Source organism: Ostreococcus tauri (genome assembly GCF_000214015.3).
Source record: "Ostreococcus tauri WGS project CAID00000000 data, contig chromosome 10, whole genome shotgun sequence".
Taxonomy (NCBI): Eukaryota; Viridiplantae; Chlorophyta; class Mamiellophyceae; order Mamiellales; family Bathycoccaceae; genus Ostreococcus; species Ostreococcus tauri.
Window position 1 is genome coordinate 574,021 of NC_014435.2, and position 17,476 is coordinate 591,496.

The 17,476-nt window shown below is 58.6% G+C and overlaps 12 protein-coding genes across 12 annotated transcripts; 4 read left to right on the forward strand and 8 right to left on the reverse strand.

Moving 5' to 3' along the window:
- Positions 1–78: 78 nt before the first annotated feature.
- OT_ostta10g03460 (unnamed product) lies at positions 79–1,587 on the reverse strand (the record flags this gene model as incomplete). The annotated part of the gene is made up of 1 exon (XM_003081744.1): positions 79–1,587. The coding sequence occupies one exon, from the start codon at positions 1,585–1,587 to the stop codon at positions 79–81; it is 1,509 nt and encodes a 502-aa protein (XP_003081792.1).
- A 253-nt stretch (positions 1,588–1,840) lies between these two features.
- OT_ostta10g03470 (N-acetylglucosaminyl transferase component) lies at positions 1,841–3,598 on the reverse strand (the record flags this gene model as incomplete). The annotated part of the gene is made up of 1 exon (XM_022983244.1): positions 1,841–3,598. One exon carries the CDS (start codon positions 3,596–3,598, stop codon positions 1,841–1,843), a length of 1,758 nt encoding a protein of 585 aa, XP_022839870.1.
- A 104-nt stretch (positions 3,599–3,702) lies between these two features.
- OT_ostta10g03480 (Oxoglutarate/iron-dependent dioxygenase) lies at positions 3,703–5,034 on the forward strand (the record flags this gene model as incomplete). Its single annotated transcript, XM_003081746.2, has 1 exon — positions 3,703–5,034. One exon carries the CDS (start codon positions 3,703–3,705, stop codon positions 5,032–5,034), a length of 1,332 nt encoding a protein of 443 aa, XP_003081794.2.
- A 155-nt stretch (positions 5,035–5,189) lies between these two features.
- On the reverse strand, positions 5,190–7,616 carry OT_ostta10g03490 (Serine/threonine-protein kinase, active site; the record flags this gene model as incomplete). Its single annotated transcript, XM_022983245.1, has 1 exon — positions 5,190–7,616. One exon carries the CDS (start codon positions 7,614–7,616, stop codon positions 5,190–5,192), a length of 2,427 nt encoding a protein of 808 aa, XP_022839871.1.
- Positions 7,617–8,079: 463 nt separating this feature from the next.
- Positions 8,080–10,116, reverse strand: OT_ostta10g03500 (Plastid lipid-associated protein/fibrillin conserved domain; the record flags this gene model as incomplete). Its single annotated transcript, XM_003081748.2, has 1 exon — positions 8,080–10,116. One exon carries the CDS (start codon positions 10,114–10,116, stop codon positions 8,080–8,082), a length of 2,037 nt encoding a protein of 678 aa, XP_003081796.2.
- A 154-nt stretch (positions 10,117–10,270) lies between these two features.
- OT_ostta10g03510 (unnamed product) lies at positions 10,271–11,644 on the reverse strand (the record flags this gene model as incomplete). The annotated part of the gene is made up of 1 exon (XM_003081749.2): positions 10,271–11,644. One exon carries the CDS (start codon positions 11,642–11,644, stop codon positions 10,271–10,273), a length of 1,374 nt encoding a protein of 457 aa, XP_003081797.2.
- A 173-nt stretch (positions 11,645–11,817) lies between these two features.
- Positions 11,818–12,285, forward strand: OT_ostta10g03520 (unnamed product; the record flags this gene model as incomplete). Its single annotated transcript, XM_003081750.1, has 1 exon — positions 11,818–12,285. One exon carries the CDS (start codon positions 11,818–11,820, stop codon positions 12,283–12,285), a length of 468 nt encoding a protein of 155 aa, XP_003081798.1.
- Positions 12,286–12,350: 65 nt separating this feature from the next.
- On the reverse strand, positions 12,351–13,025 carry OT_ostta10g03530 (unnamed product; the record flags this gene model as incomplete). The annotated part of the gene is made up of 2 exons (XM_022983246.1): positions 12,351–12,722; positions 12,906–13,025. 2 exons carry the CDS (start codon positions 13,023–13,025, stop codon positions 12,351–12,353), a joined length of 492 nt encoding a protein of 163 aa, XP_022839872.1.
- Positions 13,026–13,159: 134 nt separating this feature from the next.
- On the forward strand, positions 13,160–13,837 carry OT_ostta10g03540 (unnamed product; the record flags this gene model as incomplete). The annotated part of the gene is made up of 1 exon (XM_022983247.1): positions 13,160–13,837. The coding sequence occupies one exon, from the start codon at positions 13,160–13,162 to the stop codon at positions 13,835–13,837; it is 678 nt and encodes a 225-aa protein (XP_022839873.1).
- Positions 13,838–13,938: 101 nt separating this feature from the next.
- Positions 13,939–14,283, reverse strand: OT_ostta10g03550 (CHCH; the record flags this gene model as incomplete). The annotated part of the gene is made up of 1 exon (XM_003081753.1): positions 13,939–14,283. The coding sequence occupies one exon, from the start codon at positions 14,281–14,283 to the stop codon at positions 13,939–13,941; it is 345 nt and encodes a 114-aa protein (XP_003081801.1).
- A 218-nt stretch (positions 14,284–14,501) lies between these two features.
- OT_ostta10g03560 (Drug/metabolite transporter) lies at positions 14,502–15,620 on the forward strand (the record flags this gene model as incomplete). The annotated part of the gene is made up of 1 exon (XM_003081754.1): positions 14,502–15,620. One exon carries the CDS (start codon positions 14,502–14,504, stop codon positions 15,618–15,620), a length of 1,119 nt encoding a protein of 372 aa, XP_003081802.1.
- Positions 15,621–15,798: 178 nt separating this feature from the next.
- On the reverse strand, positions 15,799–16,671 carry OT_ostta10g03570 (unnamed product; the record flags this gene model as incomplete). Its single annotated transcript, XM_022983248.1, has 1 exon — positions 15,799–16,671. One exon carries the CDS (start codon positions 16,669–16,671, stop codon positions 15,799–15,801), a length of 873 nt encoding a protein of 290 aa, XP_022839874.1.
- Positions 16,672–17,476: the final 805 nt, after the last annotated feature.

Sequence of the window (17,476 nt, forward strand, 5' to 3'; positions counted from 1 at the left end):
CGCTCTGAGATTAGGAGGCAGCGGGGTGCGCCGTGGATCGATGATGCGATGTCTCGTTGATACAAATTTCAAGCCAACCTAAAATCGAACACCCTCGGCGGCTGGGGCGGGCGTTTCGTCGTCATCGCGCGCTTCGTCGTCGTCCTCTGTCTCAGAATCAGTCAACGGACGGGCTAAGATGGCTGCCTCCCGAGCATCGCGTTCACGGTCGGCCAACGTGTCCATTTCGGTGTGAAATAACCACGGAGCGAAACCGGCGACGCGCGAGGCGGGATCGATGAGCGGAGCCACGAACTGCGTCACTGGACGCGAGAGCGTGACCTGAGAGACTATGAGTGGCAGAACGAAGACACCGATGACGATTTGACTCACGACGTCGATATCGTCGTCGTCCCACATCGAACTCATCACGTCAAAGTAGAGCGTGATGAAGACTCGGTGCAGCAGGTACGTAGTGAGCGTGCGAGAACCGAGCTCGGTGAAAAAGTACTCCCCTCGTGGGACAAGGCACATGAATGCCACGGAGCAGAATGCGACTCCGACGAAGAGAAGAATTCGCCACAGGCACTCGAGGATCGGATGGTACCAGTTCGTGAAGCCGTACGGTTTCTGGGTGAATAACCACTCGCTCACCTCTTCGAACGGTTCGCCGAGATAGTCGGACAGCATGAAGCCACCGTACACGAGACCCAAGCCCATGATTCCGGTGGTGATGCGAACGGAAGAATTACCTATAAACGTTGTCACTCTATCGAAGTGCTCACGTTTCACGAACACGGCGCCGACGTAAAAGTAGAGAGCAAACGTGCACACGCGCTGCCAATCTAAAAAGGTGTGACCATTCTTCATCGTTGGCGTATCCGTGAAGCCGACAGCGATGGCTAACCCGCACACCAGCCCGTAAATTATCCCGTCCTTCATACCGCCGATCAATAAGATACTATTTCGCCAAATCCACAGCGCGAGCAAGAACCAAGTGACGTTGAGAGGCGCCCACCACTGCAGCGGCCGAACGTCGACGTACTCGGTGGCGATGTAGATGGCTTGCCACAACACCCACGCCCCTATGAGAGCCCCCGTGGACTTTCTCACGCGCGAGAGCATTCCCGCAGCTTTTAAATCGTGCTCACGCGCAATGTCCAACCAAGATTTGCTCTGAAACCCGACAATGGCGGTGAACAGAGGCATCGCAAATGCTCCCAGCGTCAAATACAGCGCTCGAATCCATGGAAGCGATGGTTCCAACACATCCATCTTCGTCTTTCGAACACTTAAAGTCTCCGCATTTATCATAACGGCGGTATTTAGAAAGTCTTCCAACGCGTGCTGCCACACAACAAGCGTCATCAACAAGTATTTGGCGTTCTCAAGATAATGGATCCGCGACGCCGCGTCCAAGTGCTCGTCGTCGTTCCACGCGGCCCACGAGAAGAACGAGCGCGCCTCCTTCGGCGTCGACGCGTCCGCCTCCTCGCTCCCGTACGTCGATGTCGACGCATTCATGGGTTCGCTCTCGTTCTTCGTCTCATCCTTGGCGGACGTCGCGCGGTCGAGCAAACCGCTTATAAAACCGAACGCCGAGCTCATGGCGAGCGACTAACACCCAGCGCGAGCGCGTCGCGCGTTCGAGCGAGAACGCGACGGAGACGACGAGCGGTGGCTCCAGGTGCGGTCCCACGTCGTTCTTCTCTCGCCGAGAAAGCCGGATCGAGACTAGGCGTGGATTCGGCGGTCGCTCGCGTCGGCGCGCGCGATAGAATGGTGTTATGCCGGTCGGTTTCGTGTGTTGTGGCACGTTTAGGGACCGGTATTAGTTGAAACTATCTTTCGGTACGCGCGACTATTGCGTCGAAGCGACGTGTTGGACCTCCCAAGGAACGAGCGTAATTGGAAATCGGCCACACGTCGCGCACGCGCGCGCTACGGAGGTGCCGACGTCGAAGAGCCACGCGCCGGCGGCGGAGTGAAACGGACGAAGAACATCGCTCAAGCTCTGTGACGTTGGCTCAATGACTGGAAAATCGACGTTGTGTAGACGCTCGGTGCGTAAGCGGACGCTTTTCGGGAATGCATATGGAGTCCAGAACCGAACCAACACGTCGTCGATGGGGAAGGTGATGAGCACTGAGGCCGCGAATACCATCACCAGACGTGCAAGCACCGTGCTCGCGTGAAGGACGAGATATGAGGCGTAGTAGAAGAACACGGTGGGGAGGAGCAACATGAGTGGTGGGAGAGTCAACGTTCCGACGACCGTCTCCTCCACCGTTCTCGGTCGAACGGTTGGCTCCTCGAATCCCCTCGGTGGAGTCTTCGGATTGATGAAGCGCCGATACACGAATACGATGCATCGAATCTGTAAGGTGATGAATAGCGAGCTGTACAGATGTAAAGCGCTGATATGCGTTGTGAACAACGTCATTGTATCCGCTGCGATTGCGAGCATCATGGACGCTCCGAACACACTGCCGTGACGTAACAAGAACGAGACGTACCCGGTGAAGAATGTCACCATTTGCGCTGAATTCATAGACAATGACAGCGTGCGCACAAAGCTCACCACCACTGAACCGATAAATCGCGCCAAGGGTACGTGTAACTTCACGCCCAGCGGGTTTCCCCTTGATATCCACTGCGCGTTGGATTCGATGACGCTGGAAGCGACCAGGTTTCTCGATCCACGTTCTGCTCCCAATCCACCGACGACGAGCCTTTTAATTGTGCTCTCGACGTCAAACAACTTGCACATGCGAGCAAGGGCGGCGCCCACGATCAAATCAACGGTTATTTGTACCGCTCGCGCTACGCGCCGACGCGTGTTTAATCTATCCAGCCGTCTCCAACTCCCTCCGCCTTCGATCAACAGCGATCGAAACAACCGTAGACGCTCTCGCAAGACGCACGCCGACGCGAACACCTCGCACACGCTTCGTCGGATAAATCCACCGCCCCAACGCGTCTCCTTCCCCAAGCTCGCGATGAATTTGTAATCTAAAGCTCTCAAGAGTCCATCTATCGCGAGCAGCGCCATGGATGCCGCGCCGCTCGGCGACACGCTGCTCGACGACACCGCGTCGATGGGTCGCTCGCCTCTCCGCTCCCGCGCCGCGCGACCCGATCGATTCAGATCCTCCAGCGCACGATCGAACGCGCACGGCTCGTCTCGCTCGATTGGGTACACCTTCAGCGGTGGATCCGGCGTCTCGTACAGGATCACCCTGACTTGATCGACCCGTCTGACTTTCCCGTTTGCTCGAGCGACGAATGCGGCGACGCGAGGCGCTCGCGCGCTCGACACGTGAAACGTCACCCATACCTTCACCCCTCGATCGCGCATCGTTCTCCCGATCGCATCGATGTCCTGCTTCTCTCTCTCATCGTCATCGTCCGCCCCATCGCTCGCGCGCACGACGGCACCGACCGGTATTCCATCATCATGCGTCTCTCCGCGCTCGTCCGAGACGCCGAACGCGACGACGTCCACGGCGCGGTCGTCCGCGTCGCGACGCACCGTCCCGCGCACGGTGCACGACACGCGCGTGGAGTGAAATATCTCGCCGTCGATCGGGACGAACACGCGCGCGGAGGCGTCGAACATGCGCGCGCGCGCTCGATGATGGGTCTCGACCACGTGTGACGCGCCGCGGTCGTTACTCGCTCGCGACCGCGCGACGCGGGGTGACGCGACCGCGCGCGCGCGCGATGCGTTGGATGACGCGATGGAAAATAATCTCCACGCTCGCCTCGCCGCGTCGATCGATCGCGATCGATCCCTCGTCGACGACGGTCGGGACGTCTTCGGCGAGCGCGCGCGAGAGGTCGTGTTGGAGTTCGCGCGCGCGTTGGAGTTCGACGACGACGAGCGCGTCGACGGATATCGATGACGACGCGGACGGAACGACGGAGAGTGGACAAGTGCGGGCGTTGATGCATTACTGCACCTCTCTGCGAGACGTCCTGTCGAGGTTCGTGGACGCAGAGGCGCTCGCGTCGTCGCGCGCCGTAGTCGTCGAGCGGTGCAGAGAGATGCGTAGGACGCTCCCGGTGACGTACAAGTCGGGGACGCCGTTCATGAGCTCAGGGGCGCTCTTTACCGCGTTCGCGTTTGAACTCGAGCGAGCGCGAAGCGCGGAACATTTAGCAGAGATTCAGAACGTCGTCACGGCGTGCGCCGAGGGAGGATTGGTGCCGTATCACAGCGCGCGAGAGAGCTACGGGCGCGTGAGAGACGCGTTACGAAATCACGGCGACGACGACGCGCGACGTGCGCTGGAATATTTTTCGGGTAAGCGCGTCGAGGCGCCCGTTGACTTCGCCACGGCCGAGGACGTGACGCCCTGGACGCTCACGCGCAATACGCCAAGCCTGGATGCCAAAATTGTAGCCGCGGCGATGGAGGTACAGAGAACGGGATTCGCGGTCGTCGACGGTGTGCTCGGAGAGCAAACATCCGATACGGTGCGTCGCGCGTTGGATGAGTTTGTCGACCAATCGCCGGCGTTCATCAAGGGCGAGCTCGACAGGACCGAGCGGCACGTGATCGGCGACGAGGCGGTGGATAAAATGCGGGACGATTGGATATGTTGGCTGAGCGGCGACGAGGACGACCCAATGGTTGGTGCCTTTTGCCAGTTTCTTCGCGTGACGCTTCTTAATCCGTTACACTTGGCGCTCGGTACCCCTCTTGCGCCCGTGGATTCTTACGTCTCAAACGCCATGCTGAGCGTTTACGAGCCGGGGGCGCGCGGATTTGTCTCGCACGTCGACAACTGTGGTCCCGACCTGGGCGATGCGCGAGCTCTTTCGGCGGTTTACTACCCATCATCGTCGGGCGAGGACGAGGGCGGGGCGCTGAAGCTGTTTCCAGACCATCCGACGCGTTGCGTCACAGTGACACCGACCGCCGACAGACTTGTGCTCTTCGCCTCGGCTCGAGTGCCGCACTGCGTGACGAGTCGCAGCTCGGATGCCAAGCGGCGCGTCGCGGCGTCGTTTTGGTACGTTGGCGATCCCAACGCGATCGGTCCGCAATAGACACACTAGCAGAAAACGGACATACTACCTATCGATATGGTGCAATTCACAAAGATTCGAACTAGCCGTAAACTCAACGCATCCATCGCTAGCTCTGCGCCATGTCGTGCAAGCGACTGATGTTCTCTTTGGGCGAGCGTTAAAAACGATCCCGTTCACGTCGCGGCGTCTTTTCCAGCGTTTCGCTTGCGAACCGTCTTGTTGTTGCCGAAAGCAGAGTTTGGAGATACTCCAAACCCGCTCGCGACAAACGTAGGTGCTGACCCTACCGCGAACTGTGGAGGAAGGATTTGTTTCGCCTTGACGGGAAAAGCTCTCGCGGGAACGGGATTCGCTTCATCGTCGGCACGCTCCTCAGAATTGTTTTCGTCCGTCGCTTCGTCGTCGAGCGCGTCGTCAAACGTGGGGTCCCAATCCGCTCCTTCGGCTCTATCTTCCTCGGTAACTTCGCCATCCGGACTCGGGGAAGCCATGGGTGGCGACTGCGACTCAGGCACAGGCTGCAATGTCTTCAAGTTCTCGCGCGAAGCTGAAGCTGACGCCAATGGACTCCATCCGAAGCCAGAGGGAGCGCCCGAGTACGAAGTTGCCGGCATAGCCTGCGCGTTCGGCGCCATACCACGAGCGAGCGTCGTTCCTCGCTTACCAAGCGGACTTGCGGAAGGAAGGTGCACCGCAGCCGCCGCTTGCGCAGCGCGCACTTGATGCGACGTCGACAACCCCATATTCGACAGCTGTTGCGTAGGCGGCGACATACCAAAGTGTAGTGGATGCATGGCCGCGCTATTCATAGCGTGAGGAGAACCGATGAACGAGCTAGACAGCAATGTGGACGACGACTGATACGAGCCGCCCGCGGAACCGACGACGAACGGCGGGTATCCTCCGCCGACGCCACCGCCCGGGGACATGGGCACTCCGCCCGGGGACATGCCGATGGCGGCGAGCGTCGCCGCCGCGTGCGCGTGCGCCGCAGCTTGCGCTTGCAGCATGGCGTTGTTGAACGCCTGAGGAGCGTCTTGAGGCGATGCCGTCGGCGATGACCCAGCGGCAAACGCGGCCGCCAACCCACCGACCGGTTGCACGGCCGGCGGTGTCGGCGGTACGATCCCTTCCGGCGGTTCGACGGGTTGCGGCTTCTTCTTCTTCTTGAGAGGCTCTCCAGAGGAAACTTTGGCCGCCTCTTTCGCGGCGAGGCGCTGTATCTCTTCGCGCTCTTCCGGTGTCGTTCGCTCCAGAATCTTCGGCGGCGTAAACGGTCCCTCGAAGGCGTCGCCCGTGACGAATGGATGCTTCAAGGCTTGCGCTGGCGTCCAGCGAGTTGCCGGATCGATCTCCATCATTCCCACGAGCAAATCGTAAAACGCCGAGCGCTCGTTGACCCGTGCCTTCTTCTCCGCCGCTATCGCACCCGCATCGTTTGGATCGACCTTTGATGACTGATACGGTATACTGGCTATGATATCCGCCAACTCGGTGTATTTGAAGTACTTCTTCCCCATGGCTGCCCGCCGTCCCGTGCGCGCTTCGAAATCACGCAGCGAAAGAAGCTTGTACTTTGACGTCCCGCTTTCACTCGACGACGCCAACGACGAAGAGCTTTCTCCGAATCCGATGTCGACTCTGGTAAAGAATTTGTTCGTGTTCGGTGCCTTGGCTAACATTTCGGTGGGTGGCGTACCCATGGTTTCGCAAATTCGACACAGCAAGTCGTACTCGCTCGATCCCGGAAATATGGGTAAACCGAGGAATAGCTCGGCGGCGACGCAGCCGAGCGACCACATATCGATGGGCATGCCGTATGGCATCCCCAAGAAGACCTCCGGTGAGCGGTAGAACCGACTCTGTATATATTGGTACACGGTTCTGTTTTGAAAGCACGCGCTCCCAAAGTCGACGAGTTTGACTTGAAATGAGTTGTCTCGGACAAGCAAAATGTTCTCTGGCTTGATGTCGCAATGTACGACGTGGGCATCCCGGAGAACATCTAACGCCGACAATAACTGCTTCATAATTCCTCGAATCGCGCCGAGATGCAAACCCTTAAATTTGTTCTTTCGCAGCAGCTCGTACAGGTTCATGCCGAGAAGTTCAAACACCAGGCACAAGTGGTTGTGGCAGATGAAGTAATCTGCGAGCTCTACGATCACCGACCCCGCCGGTCGATCGCCACACGTCATGTTAAGCGTTCGCAAAATTCCAATCTCCACGTGCGCCTGGTGAAAGTACGCCGGATGATTCTTAATCACCTTGAGCGCAAGAGTGCTCCCGTCTACACTGGACGAAACACTCACGACTTGTCCGAACGTTCCCGACCCGAGCGTGTCAACAACCGTGTACGTCGCCCCACTACTCGAGCTCTCTGACACGTCTTCATCGTCTCTGGGGTGCACGACGCCCTTTCCTCCATTTCGCACCGCTTTGGTGGACCCGCTCGTCGGCGACGCGGATCCAACGCGCTCGCCCAACTCCTCCCCTTCTCGCAGGATCAAGTCGTCGTTCGCGTTATCTCGTCCGTTGTTCGACCGAGGCGTGGACGGTATACTCAGAACGCGTCCAATCGAGCTCGCGTCGCTCGACATCGCGCCCCTCGATCGAACGCGCGTTCGAGCGCGCCTCAACGTGTACCGTGTCGACACCGACGGTCGGTCGAGCGGCGAACAACGTGTGCGCGCGTACCGGTGATTCGCGTCCCGAGCGCGCGTTCGACGCGACGCGCGTCCCGAGCGCGCGCGTGCGGCGTTCTCACGCGCGCGACGTTCGCCGACCGCGTCGCTCGCGGGGACGCACCACCGACGCGCGCTAATTGACGCGGAGGATATACGCGTCGAGGCGACGAGAAGCGGCTTTTCGGGGGCGAAATCGTATCGGGTATTTCATCACGAGTCATGACTCAGAAATAGTCAGTCCCGCACCGCATGTGCACACGCGCCTCTTGGGCTCCCATGGAAATCAATCGACGCGCGCGCGCGCGAGGGGGCGCGCCGGGGTTTAACGAGCGCGCGTGCGGGTCAAACGCGACGCGTCTACGCATCGTCCATCGCATTACATCATCGATGGATCGTTCACGTCGACATCGTTTTCGTCGTCTCTGACAAAGATGAAGAAATCACCCGACTGCGTTCGCGAGACGCGCATCTCGGTGTCAACGAACGTGGTGTCCTGCCAAGCCATTGAGCCGGAGCCCGACGCCTCCATCTCCATGTTTCGCAGGGCACGTCCCGCCGTCGTGGGCGGAGCTTTGATCCTCACGCCGGCAATGCGGACGTCCCTGGGCGTGATTGCGGCTCGGCTATCGGTCCTCGCCTTTAAATCAAACGTGCTGGCATTGGTAAATTTCAGAAACGGCAACGGCTCAAACGTCTCCTCGTTGAGACACTGCAGCGTGAAAATATCCAACGTTTGGAATATCGCTCCCTTCGGACGCATGAAATCTGGTTTACCCCGACCGATCACCGAGAGCTGCGTCGTGTATTGCAGCGCCCATCGTCCGTTCATGAGAGGAGATTTGAGCGGCGACTTTGTCGGATTCTTTGCTTCGAGTGCGCGGACGAGTTGCTCGATTTTTTTCCTTCGCTCCTTGTCGACGCGCAATCCTCTTTCAGTGTCTGCCAACGCTAACAGAAGAGCAGCTTTCATGTCACTGAGTCCCGCGAGCTTTCCACCAGCGAGTGTGATCGTTGGTTTGTACGAGTAATTGACGTTGATCTTCGAGTTGAAAATGGCGGCGCCGAGATTGTCACCCATCCCCTTCAGGCCTCCGCCAAGCACGTCCCAGGGTGAGGAAACCGTCGAATCATCATTATTCACCGCATTTAGTGTTACGTCTTGAGCCTCGACTATTTCCACTTCTGCGGTAGGACGTGGCGCTAAAGCGGCGGTATCAATCGGCGTATCAATCGGCGCGCCGACTTCCAGAACGTCTTGATATTCAAACTCCTCGTCATCTTCAACGTTTGAAGAGAGCTGAAACACACAACCGCTATCTCCGAGCATGAATTCATCACCCGCTGCGAGAGAATACTGCAAGCCGGCCTTGATCTGCCGACCGCGGACAAATGTCCCGCCGGAAGAACGAAGATCTTCAACATACACGACGCCGTCACCAGCGAGCGTGACAGCCGCGTGCGATTTATCAACACCCGGCGACGATAAAATGACATCTGCCCCACCGCGCTTTTGCGAAGTTCCGAGAACAACTCGCTCACCGAGCTCCAAATCAATCACCGGCCCTGACCAACCGACAGGTGCAAGCAACACTCGCTCTGCGGTCACCGTATCAGGCGCTGTGACTGATTCTTCTCTCTGTCTTCTTACCTCCATTTTGATGACTTCCTCTTCGTTCGCTTCGAACTCTTGTTTCTCCAACTTTTTGGCTTCACCGCGCGTTTTGGCTCGTTCTGGTTGTTGCATCGACTTTGCTTGCTCCTCCGCTGCCAAAGCAGCGGTAGATGCCATGCTCGACACCGCACTTCCGACTTGTTCCGCCGCGACTGCGCCGGCTTTTATCACGTCCAACATTTGCTCTAAAGAATCGTTCGGTTTAGGCTTGGAATTATCATCCTTCCTCGGTATGATTTTCACCACCGCTACAGCTTCGTAACGCGCGAGGTGCTCGTCACCGAATGTGACAAAATCCCCTGGGAAGATCTCGTACGTTTCGCCTCTTCGTAGGGCTCGTCCGTTTATGCTCGTCCCGAATTTGCTCCCGAGATCTTTCACAAAAACCCGTCCCTCGTCCTCGTTGGCTCCCAAAGACAGCTCGGCGTGTTTTCCACTCACCGTGCGCACGGGTAGCATGAAACCCGTCCCTCGCGCTCTACCTACGATCATCCTCGATCCCGGTTCGTTCGGTAGTCGTATCACTTTCGTCTCCATCTCCTTCGGCACGCTCTTACGCTCGTTCGGGGGTAGATGCTCGCACGTGAAGTCACCAGCCGGGACTAATTCAACCGACCGAAACTCTCTCGCTCGACGTGTGGACAACGTCGAGACCGAGGAGGAGGCGGTGACGACGTGGTGTCGATGCCACCGACGATGAAGATGCCGACCATCGATCGGGCGTGTTGAGAGCGTCGACATGGTGAGGCGTGACTGACTCTGCGGTTACGCCTCGACGTTCGAGTTCTGTGTATGCGTTCCTCGCTTTTCGTCATCGTTCGTTTTGCCCACGTGTGCGGCGAATTATTACTACTACAACACGCGCAGCGGTCACACACCGTGAATAATCTATGTGCTAAACCATATCGCGAAGCGGTACGGCTGTGAAAGACGCTTGATTTGGTGCGGCGCGCGCAGTCGATGCGTACGCCTCAAAAGCCATGGGAATGAGCAAACAAGCGGCGGGGATGCTGAAGACGGCGGCCGCGACGATCAAAACGACACCAGCCACCGTGAGTTGCGTTTGTGCCTCGCCGAATGACGACGTTCCATCCGTCACGTTTAGAAGCGTGATGTACGGGTCGTTGATTGAACGGAGCAACACGGCTGAGTTCGTGTCGCGAGCCATAGCTAACGTCTTACGAACGAGTGTGAGCGCTGGATACGTCCCAGTGACGGGCGCCGAAATGCGATGACGCACGAACGCCTGCCAGGTTTCCGTTTCTGATGGTGAGCCATCTTCAGTCAGCGAGCGCGCCTCGCATCCATACCCGCCGCCGTAATCATCCAAGGCCCACGCGTCGCTCGCGCCCTTCTGCGCGAGTTTCACGCAAATTCTATCAATTACGCTGTATGTATCGCACCCACCGTTGATTGGATGACCCGCGTATTGATACTTGCACGTCTTCCAGTTCGTTATAGGAAGAAACTTCTTCGTGAAGAGCTCAACATCGTCGGAGACTCGCAACTCCTGTGCACCGTTCACGCGAATCATCAATGAACGCTTACCCATCAGCGCAGCCATCACAGCAGTATTGTTATAATGCCGACTGTACGTCGGTGTCGGCGCCGTTCCGAGGATGCTAGCCAAGGATGGAACGTCGGCTGCGTCGGCGACTCCTGCGGATATCAGCTCCGGAATTGCAATCGCTTCGATCAAACCGCCGCCTTGAAGGGCGTATCGCAACGCCTCATACGTCCCCATCGAAGAGTGGTGATTGACACCCTCTTTCTCACCCGTCGTCACCGCTCGCGTCGGTGTCCATGTAGTCGGTGAACCGTTGCCAGAGACGGGTGAGAGTCCGAGTTCAAACGTTGCCCCTGAGAAGCGTTCTCGCTCACCCCCGTTCCACGCATCCATCGCCCCGGTGTACGTCTCCCTCGCGAGCGCGGTCTCCTCCGAGTACGTCGTCGCGCGGCCAATCGCGCTAAAACCTAGCAAAAACAAAGTCACAGCTGCGACCGCTGAAGAGCACCCGCACGACTTTGTTGAGCGCGCTTCTTCTCTCTCCCACCGTCGAAGCGCGCGCTCGCGCTCGACCGCGCTCGACGAAGACGCTCGACGACCTCGAAGACGCGCCCTATCATCGTCCCAATCGTCGTGTTCGCCCTCGAAACCGTCTCCGAACTCGTCTTCAAAGTCTCCGTCCTCAAAGAAATCTTTCTCTTCGTCCGGTCCGTCGCTCTTCGATCGACTTCCTCCCCGTCGTCGCGAGCGTCTCGCCGTCATGGTTCCCGCGGACATTCCAGAGCGCATAGAATGAGCGAGTGTTGACGCGAGACAACGACGGCGACACGGAGACGACGCGCGAGACTGTGAAGAGGTGATTGTCGCACGGTGGTGCTGAAATGTACTGATGACAAAAAGCAGGCCTAGTCGCGTCTGCAGTGCTCGACGTCGCCATGGACGACGTCGACGACGGCGACGTTGGCATGCCCGCGGGTGCGATCGTTCGTTTCGACGAACTCGTGGACATCGCGAGCGGGGCAGACGGGCGCGAGGTCTCCGTGCGAGCGCTCTGTACAGTCACGAGCTTGGACGTTGCGAACGCACGCGTCACGGCGACGACGACGCGTTCGAGGAGGGACGCGAAGACGTCCACGAGCGAGAGCGAGCGAGAGATAGAGATAGATTTCAGCGCCGTACGCGCGGATGAACACGGGGCGTTCGAGGACGGACAGATTTATCGACGCGGAGCGCGCGTGTGCGTCATCGGCGAAGCGCGCGCGCGAGCGGACGACGGGAAGATTGAGTTGCGCGCGCGCGTCGCGCGAGCGGTCGATGGCTTAGACTTGGATGCGTACGAGAAATTGTTGGAGATGCGTCGGAAATTTTTAGCCGGCTTGGAGACCGCGACGTTGGGGCCCTAGAAGCATGGAATAACAGATGATGGTGCGAGACATTGAAATCGAACCAGCAGTGCGCGAAAGATATACTAGGCGCGGTGCGACTTGAGGTAAAACGTGTACATCGACAATGCCGTACCCGCACCCACGAGTGCACCGATGGTGACGTACATGAGTCGATCCGTCGTTCGCGTTCGCATCAAAGCGTCGACACTGCGCAAAAGTTCCAATTTATCCCGTTCTAGCTTTGCCACTCTTTCTGCCCTTCCTTCGCTCTTCGCGGCTCGGTTCTTCTCCTTCAGCAGCGCAGCGTTCGCGGCTTCGAGCTCACCCTTGACCTCAGCGAGATCGACCGCGAGATTTCTTTGGTTCGTCGGAGAGGAAAGCTCTGCCTCGAGGTCCACCACGCGTCTTTCCAGAGCCATAATGGTCCGCTTCGCTTCCTCCGCCTCCTCCTTGTACTGCGCTCGTCGTCGCGTGCGCACGCGTGGTGTCAGTCGCCGTCGTTCGATCAAACGCGCGCGTGTTCATCATCTCCCGGTCGATGAACCGTTCACGCGCGCGTCGCATCTCGAAATTTTCAAGTCGTCTCAGCTGTCTCTTTTCAAATCTCCTGCTCATCGTCGTCGTCGTCGTCGTCGCACCTTGTTCCTCGATTCCGACAGCGCCTCGTACTTCGCTCGGAGTGAGCTCTTGTTGCTCGTCATCTCGTTCGTCTTCGGCGCCTCGTTCTCGGACGCGCGCACGTTCGCATCGCTCGCCATCGCGGTCGTTGACGAGTGCCGCCGATGACGAATGACGACAGTCATCCATCCGTCGCGCGCGGTCGTCATCGACGACGACGACGACGCGCGCGTCGACGGACGCCGCAGAGCGAGACGCGGACGGTGCGGACGCCATGGGACGCCACGGCGACGACGCCGTCTCCGCGTTCGGTGACGAGAAGCGCGGCGCGCGCGCGTCGTACGAGCGACGACGACGACGAGAGATTGCAGAGAAACGCGGACGCGGACGCGGACGCGGACGCGGACGCGGACGCGACGGCGTCTCGACGCACGTCGACGCCGAGTACGTCGACGCCGTCGTCTCGCGCGCTCGATCGTCGCTGGACGACGTGGTAGGGGACGACGGCGAGGGAGACGACGACGCGCGAGGAGCTGACTTGGAGGAGCTCTTACGCGACGCCGAACGCGCGTGCGCGCCGAGACCGGGAACGGCGTCGATGTATTTCGACGGTGAATGGGCCGATGACGCGCTACGAGAGGTTGCGTCGACTTCAGGAGTCGAAGGCGGCGACGCCGGTGCGAGCGCGGATATCGCGGCGGCGCTGACGATCGACGACGTCGCTCTGGAACGAAGACTGCGCGAAACGTCGCTCGCCCGACTACTCGGACTCGGAGAGGAATACGAGGACGCGTGTGGGTACGACGGCGTTCTCGAAATGAAAGCACCGGCGTCGGTGATGGATGCGTCTCCGGTGATCGGTGTGAACGAAGCTTCTGAGTCTGCGCCGACACCGCCCGCGAAGGTGACGGACGAGGACAGTTGGCTCGACGAACTCCTCGACGGCGACTGATCGCGCGCACGTGGGATCGGCCGGCTCGCGCGCGCGTTGTAGATGCTAGTTGTACTGTTATGTTAGACCTAATGTTCTACGTTAGATTGAGTTCTCGAGTGCTACGTTTTGCGCGCGCTGGCGCCGCGCAGTCCGGCGACGCGGTGTCCGTCGCCTAAGTCAACGTCGTCATCGCTCGCCGTCTTCGTCTCGGCCGCGGTGCGCGTCTTCCCCTCTCGAAATCCGAGTTTTCCAAAGTCTTCTTTCGTCATCAGTTCGCGAGACATGCGACACTCCAAGTACGCCTTGCTCGCCTCGACGCACGCCGAGGCGTCGTACGCGTTTCGCTCGAGACATTCAAAGTACGACTTCTTCGTCTCGTCGCACTCGTGGAAGTGATCGAGCGGGAACGTCCCTCGCTCCGGCGCCGAAGGCGCTCGAGACCCGCTCGAGCTCGGGGTCGACATCGACGACCGACAACGCGTCGACGCGTCGACGCCGTGTGCGGTTCGAGCGGAGAGGCTCGCGGGTGCGCACCACCGCACTCGACGCCGTTCGTCGCTCGAGTCGCGCGAGGGCGTCATTCATGGACGTCTCGGGCGCGCGTTCCGTCATCTCGCGCGTCGCCGCGTCGCGCCGAGCGTCCACGTCAGCGTCAGCGTCATCGTCTACGTCGCCGACGACGATGCGAGTGACGTCGAGACGGCTTCGAGACCGAGCGCGATTTGAGCGACGGGGCGGGGCGAACGAGACGACGGCGCGCGCGAGCGCGGGACGACACTCTCTCTCGCGCGCGGTGCGGCCGACGGCGCTGAACGCGGAGGGTGAAGAGAGGGTAAAGGAGGAGGACAGCGGAGTTTCGGCTCGGCTTTTACTAATGTGCGTCCCGGCGTTGTGGGCGACGTACGCGCCGTCGCTGAAGTACGTGTTCACTTCCGACGTTCCGCCTGGACCTGAAGCACTCTCGTTCGTTCGCATGGCGTTGACGCAATTGCCATTCATCCCGGCGCTGCTGTCGACTCTGGGGCGCTCGGCGTCGTCGTCGACGGAGGAGAGAACCGACGCAAAACGCAGCATTCGCGCCGCAGTCGAACTCGGGGCGTACAACGCCGTCGCGACCGCGTTTCAGGCGTGGGGTCTGGAACATACGACGTCGACACATAGTGGTTTCATCATGGGCAGCGTCAGCGTCCTCGTTCCGGCGTTCAGCGTGTTGTCTGGAGACGCGGTTAGGCGCGAAACTTGGTTAGCGTGCGCGACGACGTTCATAGGCGTCGCCATCATCGGATTGGACTCTGTTCAGTCGGATTCGAGTCTCGGGTCAATTTCCGAGCGCACGTTGAGCGGCGACGTCGCCGTGTTCGTCTCGGCGATGTGCTATGCCGCGATGACGCTTCGCGCCAGTACGTACGCGCGTGAGTTTTCGGCGAATGATTTGATGGGCATGAAGACATTCGTAGTTCTCATATTCATGACGGCTTGGTACGCTCGAGCGTTTGATAGCGCTGGAGGCGCTGTGGACGACGCGTCGTTTGCGTTTTTGGCGTCACCCATGGTTCGCGCGGCTGTGCTGTATAGCGCGTTCGCACCTGGCGCGTTGGCGAGTTACATACAACTCAAGGGTCAAGGACGCGTGTCCGCCCCGGAAGCGCAGCTCGTGTACGCGGCAACACCCGTGTTTAATGCCGTGGTATCTACACTGGCGCTCGGTGAAACGATGACGACGAACACGCTCATCGGCGGCGGTATCATTCTCGCCGCAAGTGTGTCGAGTTTCGCGCTACCACCGCGCAACGACGCGTAGAATGGAGGGGCCTGTACTGGCCTGTAGATTAGTGTATTGTTGCGTCCCGTCATTCGCGGGACGGACTATTTTTCTGTTCTCAGAAACTCGCTTGGATGTATCGACAGATGAATTACAATGTTTTTCTGTTCGCATGGAGACCGTTATTATCATCAGCTCATTCATCTCTTCATCAGCCTTATTTAGCGTTTCGGCCTCGTGCCTTGGCTTTTCTTAGTTCACACGTCTCGAGGTACTCGAGCGCATGCTTCGAGTCTTCATCGAAGTTTCTCAAACGCTTCAGTCGCTCTTTGTCCGTTGAGCGGTTTAATTTGTACCAAAACTGTCCAACCTGAACCTCTCTTTCCCCATCATCTTCATGGTCCCATCGCGCGAGTGTGGCCACATCGTGCGCTCTCGGCAACTTGCCATCCAAGTGGTCGCGGACGTGCGCGCTGAAAATCTTCAACTTGCGCGCGGCGTGCGCTGTGTACATATATGCATGGCCATCTTCGCGAAATACACATGTCTCGAGATACTCGAGCGCATGCTTCGAGTCGGCATCGAAGTTTCTCAAACGCTTCAGCCGATCTTGGAACCGGATATTGCGGGTTAATTCGTACCACCACCATCCAACCGGAACGCCGTCTCTTTCCCCAGCATCTTCATGGTCCCATCGCGCGAGTGTGGCCACATCATGAAATCTCGGCAACTTGCCATCCAAGTGGTCGCGGACGTGCGCGCTGAAAATCTTCAACTTGCGCGCGGCGTGCGCTGTGTACATATATGCATGGCCATCTTCGCGAAATACACATGTCTCGAGATACTCGAGCGCATGCTTCGAGTCGGCATCGAAGTTTCTCAAACGCTTCAGTCGATCTTGGAACCGGATATCGCGGTCTAATCTGTACCACCACAATCCCACCGGAACGCCGTCTCTTTCCCCATCATCTTCATGGTCCCATCGCGCGAGTGTGGCCACATCATGAAATCTCGGCAACCTGCCATCCAAGTGGTCGCGGACGTGCGCGCTGAAAATCTTCAACTTGCGCGCGTCGTGCGCTGTGTTCATATATGCACAGCCATGTTCGCGAAATACACATGTCTCGAGATACTCGAGCGCGTGCTTCGAGTCTTCATCGAAGTTTCTCAAACGCTTCAGTCGCCCTTTGTCCGTTGAGTGGTTTAAGTTGTACCACCACAATCCAACCGGAACGCCGTCTCTTTCCCCATCATCTTCATGGTCCCATCGCGCGAGTGTGGCCACATCGTTCTGTCTCGGCAACTTGCCATCCAAGTGGTCGCGGACGTGCGCGCTCAAAATCTTCAACTTGCGTCCATCTGATGTCGTCGTCGTCGTCGCACGCGATCGGTCGACGCGCGCGCGCGCGATGATCGGCCTCGGCGTCGACGGTCGCGCGAACATCCGCGCCGTGAAGTGAGCGTTACGCAAAACGCCTGTACTTTTTTCGTGACCAACGACCTAAACGAGGCGAGGCGTTCTCCAGGGTTTAGGGTTCCAGCTTGCACGTCTCCAAGGCGCTTCACCATGGGTTGACCGTTTGACAACGCGATCACCAAATTTTTAGGGTATTTTCTTGTACATTTTCTAAACCCTAATTCGATAGGGGTATGCCGTGTCCACGGTGTGTCTGTCTCTTTTCGTGGTGGTGTTGGTCTGGTGTCGGGTCCTTTTGTATGTTCTAGACCCTAATTCTAGGGGAATTGGGTTCGAAGTTTAGGGTTTAGGGTTTAGGGTTTAGGGTTTAGGGTTTAGGGTTTAGGGTTTAGGGTTTAGGGTTTAGGGTTTAGGGTTTAGGGTTTAGGGTTTAGGGTTTAGGGTTTAGGGTTTAGGGTTTAGGGTTTAGGGTTTAGGG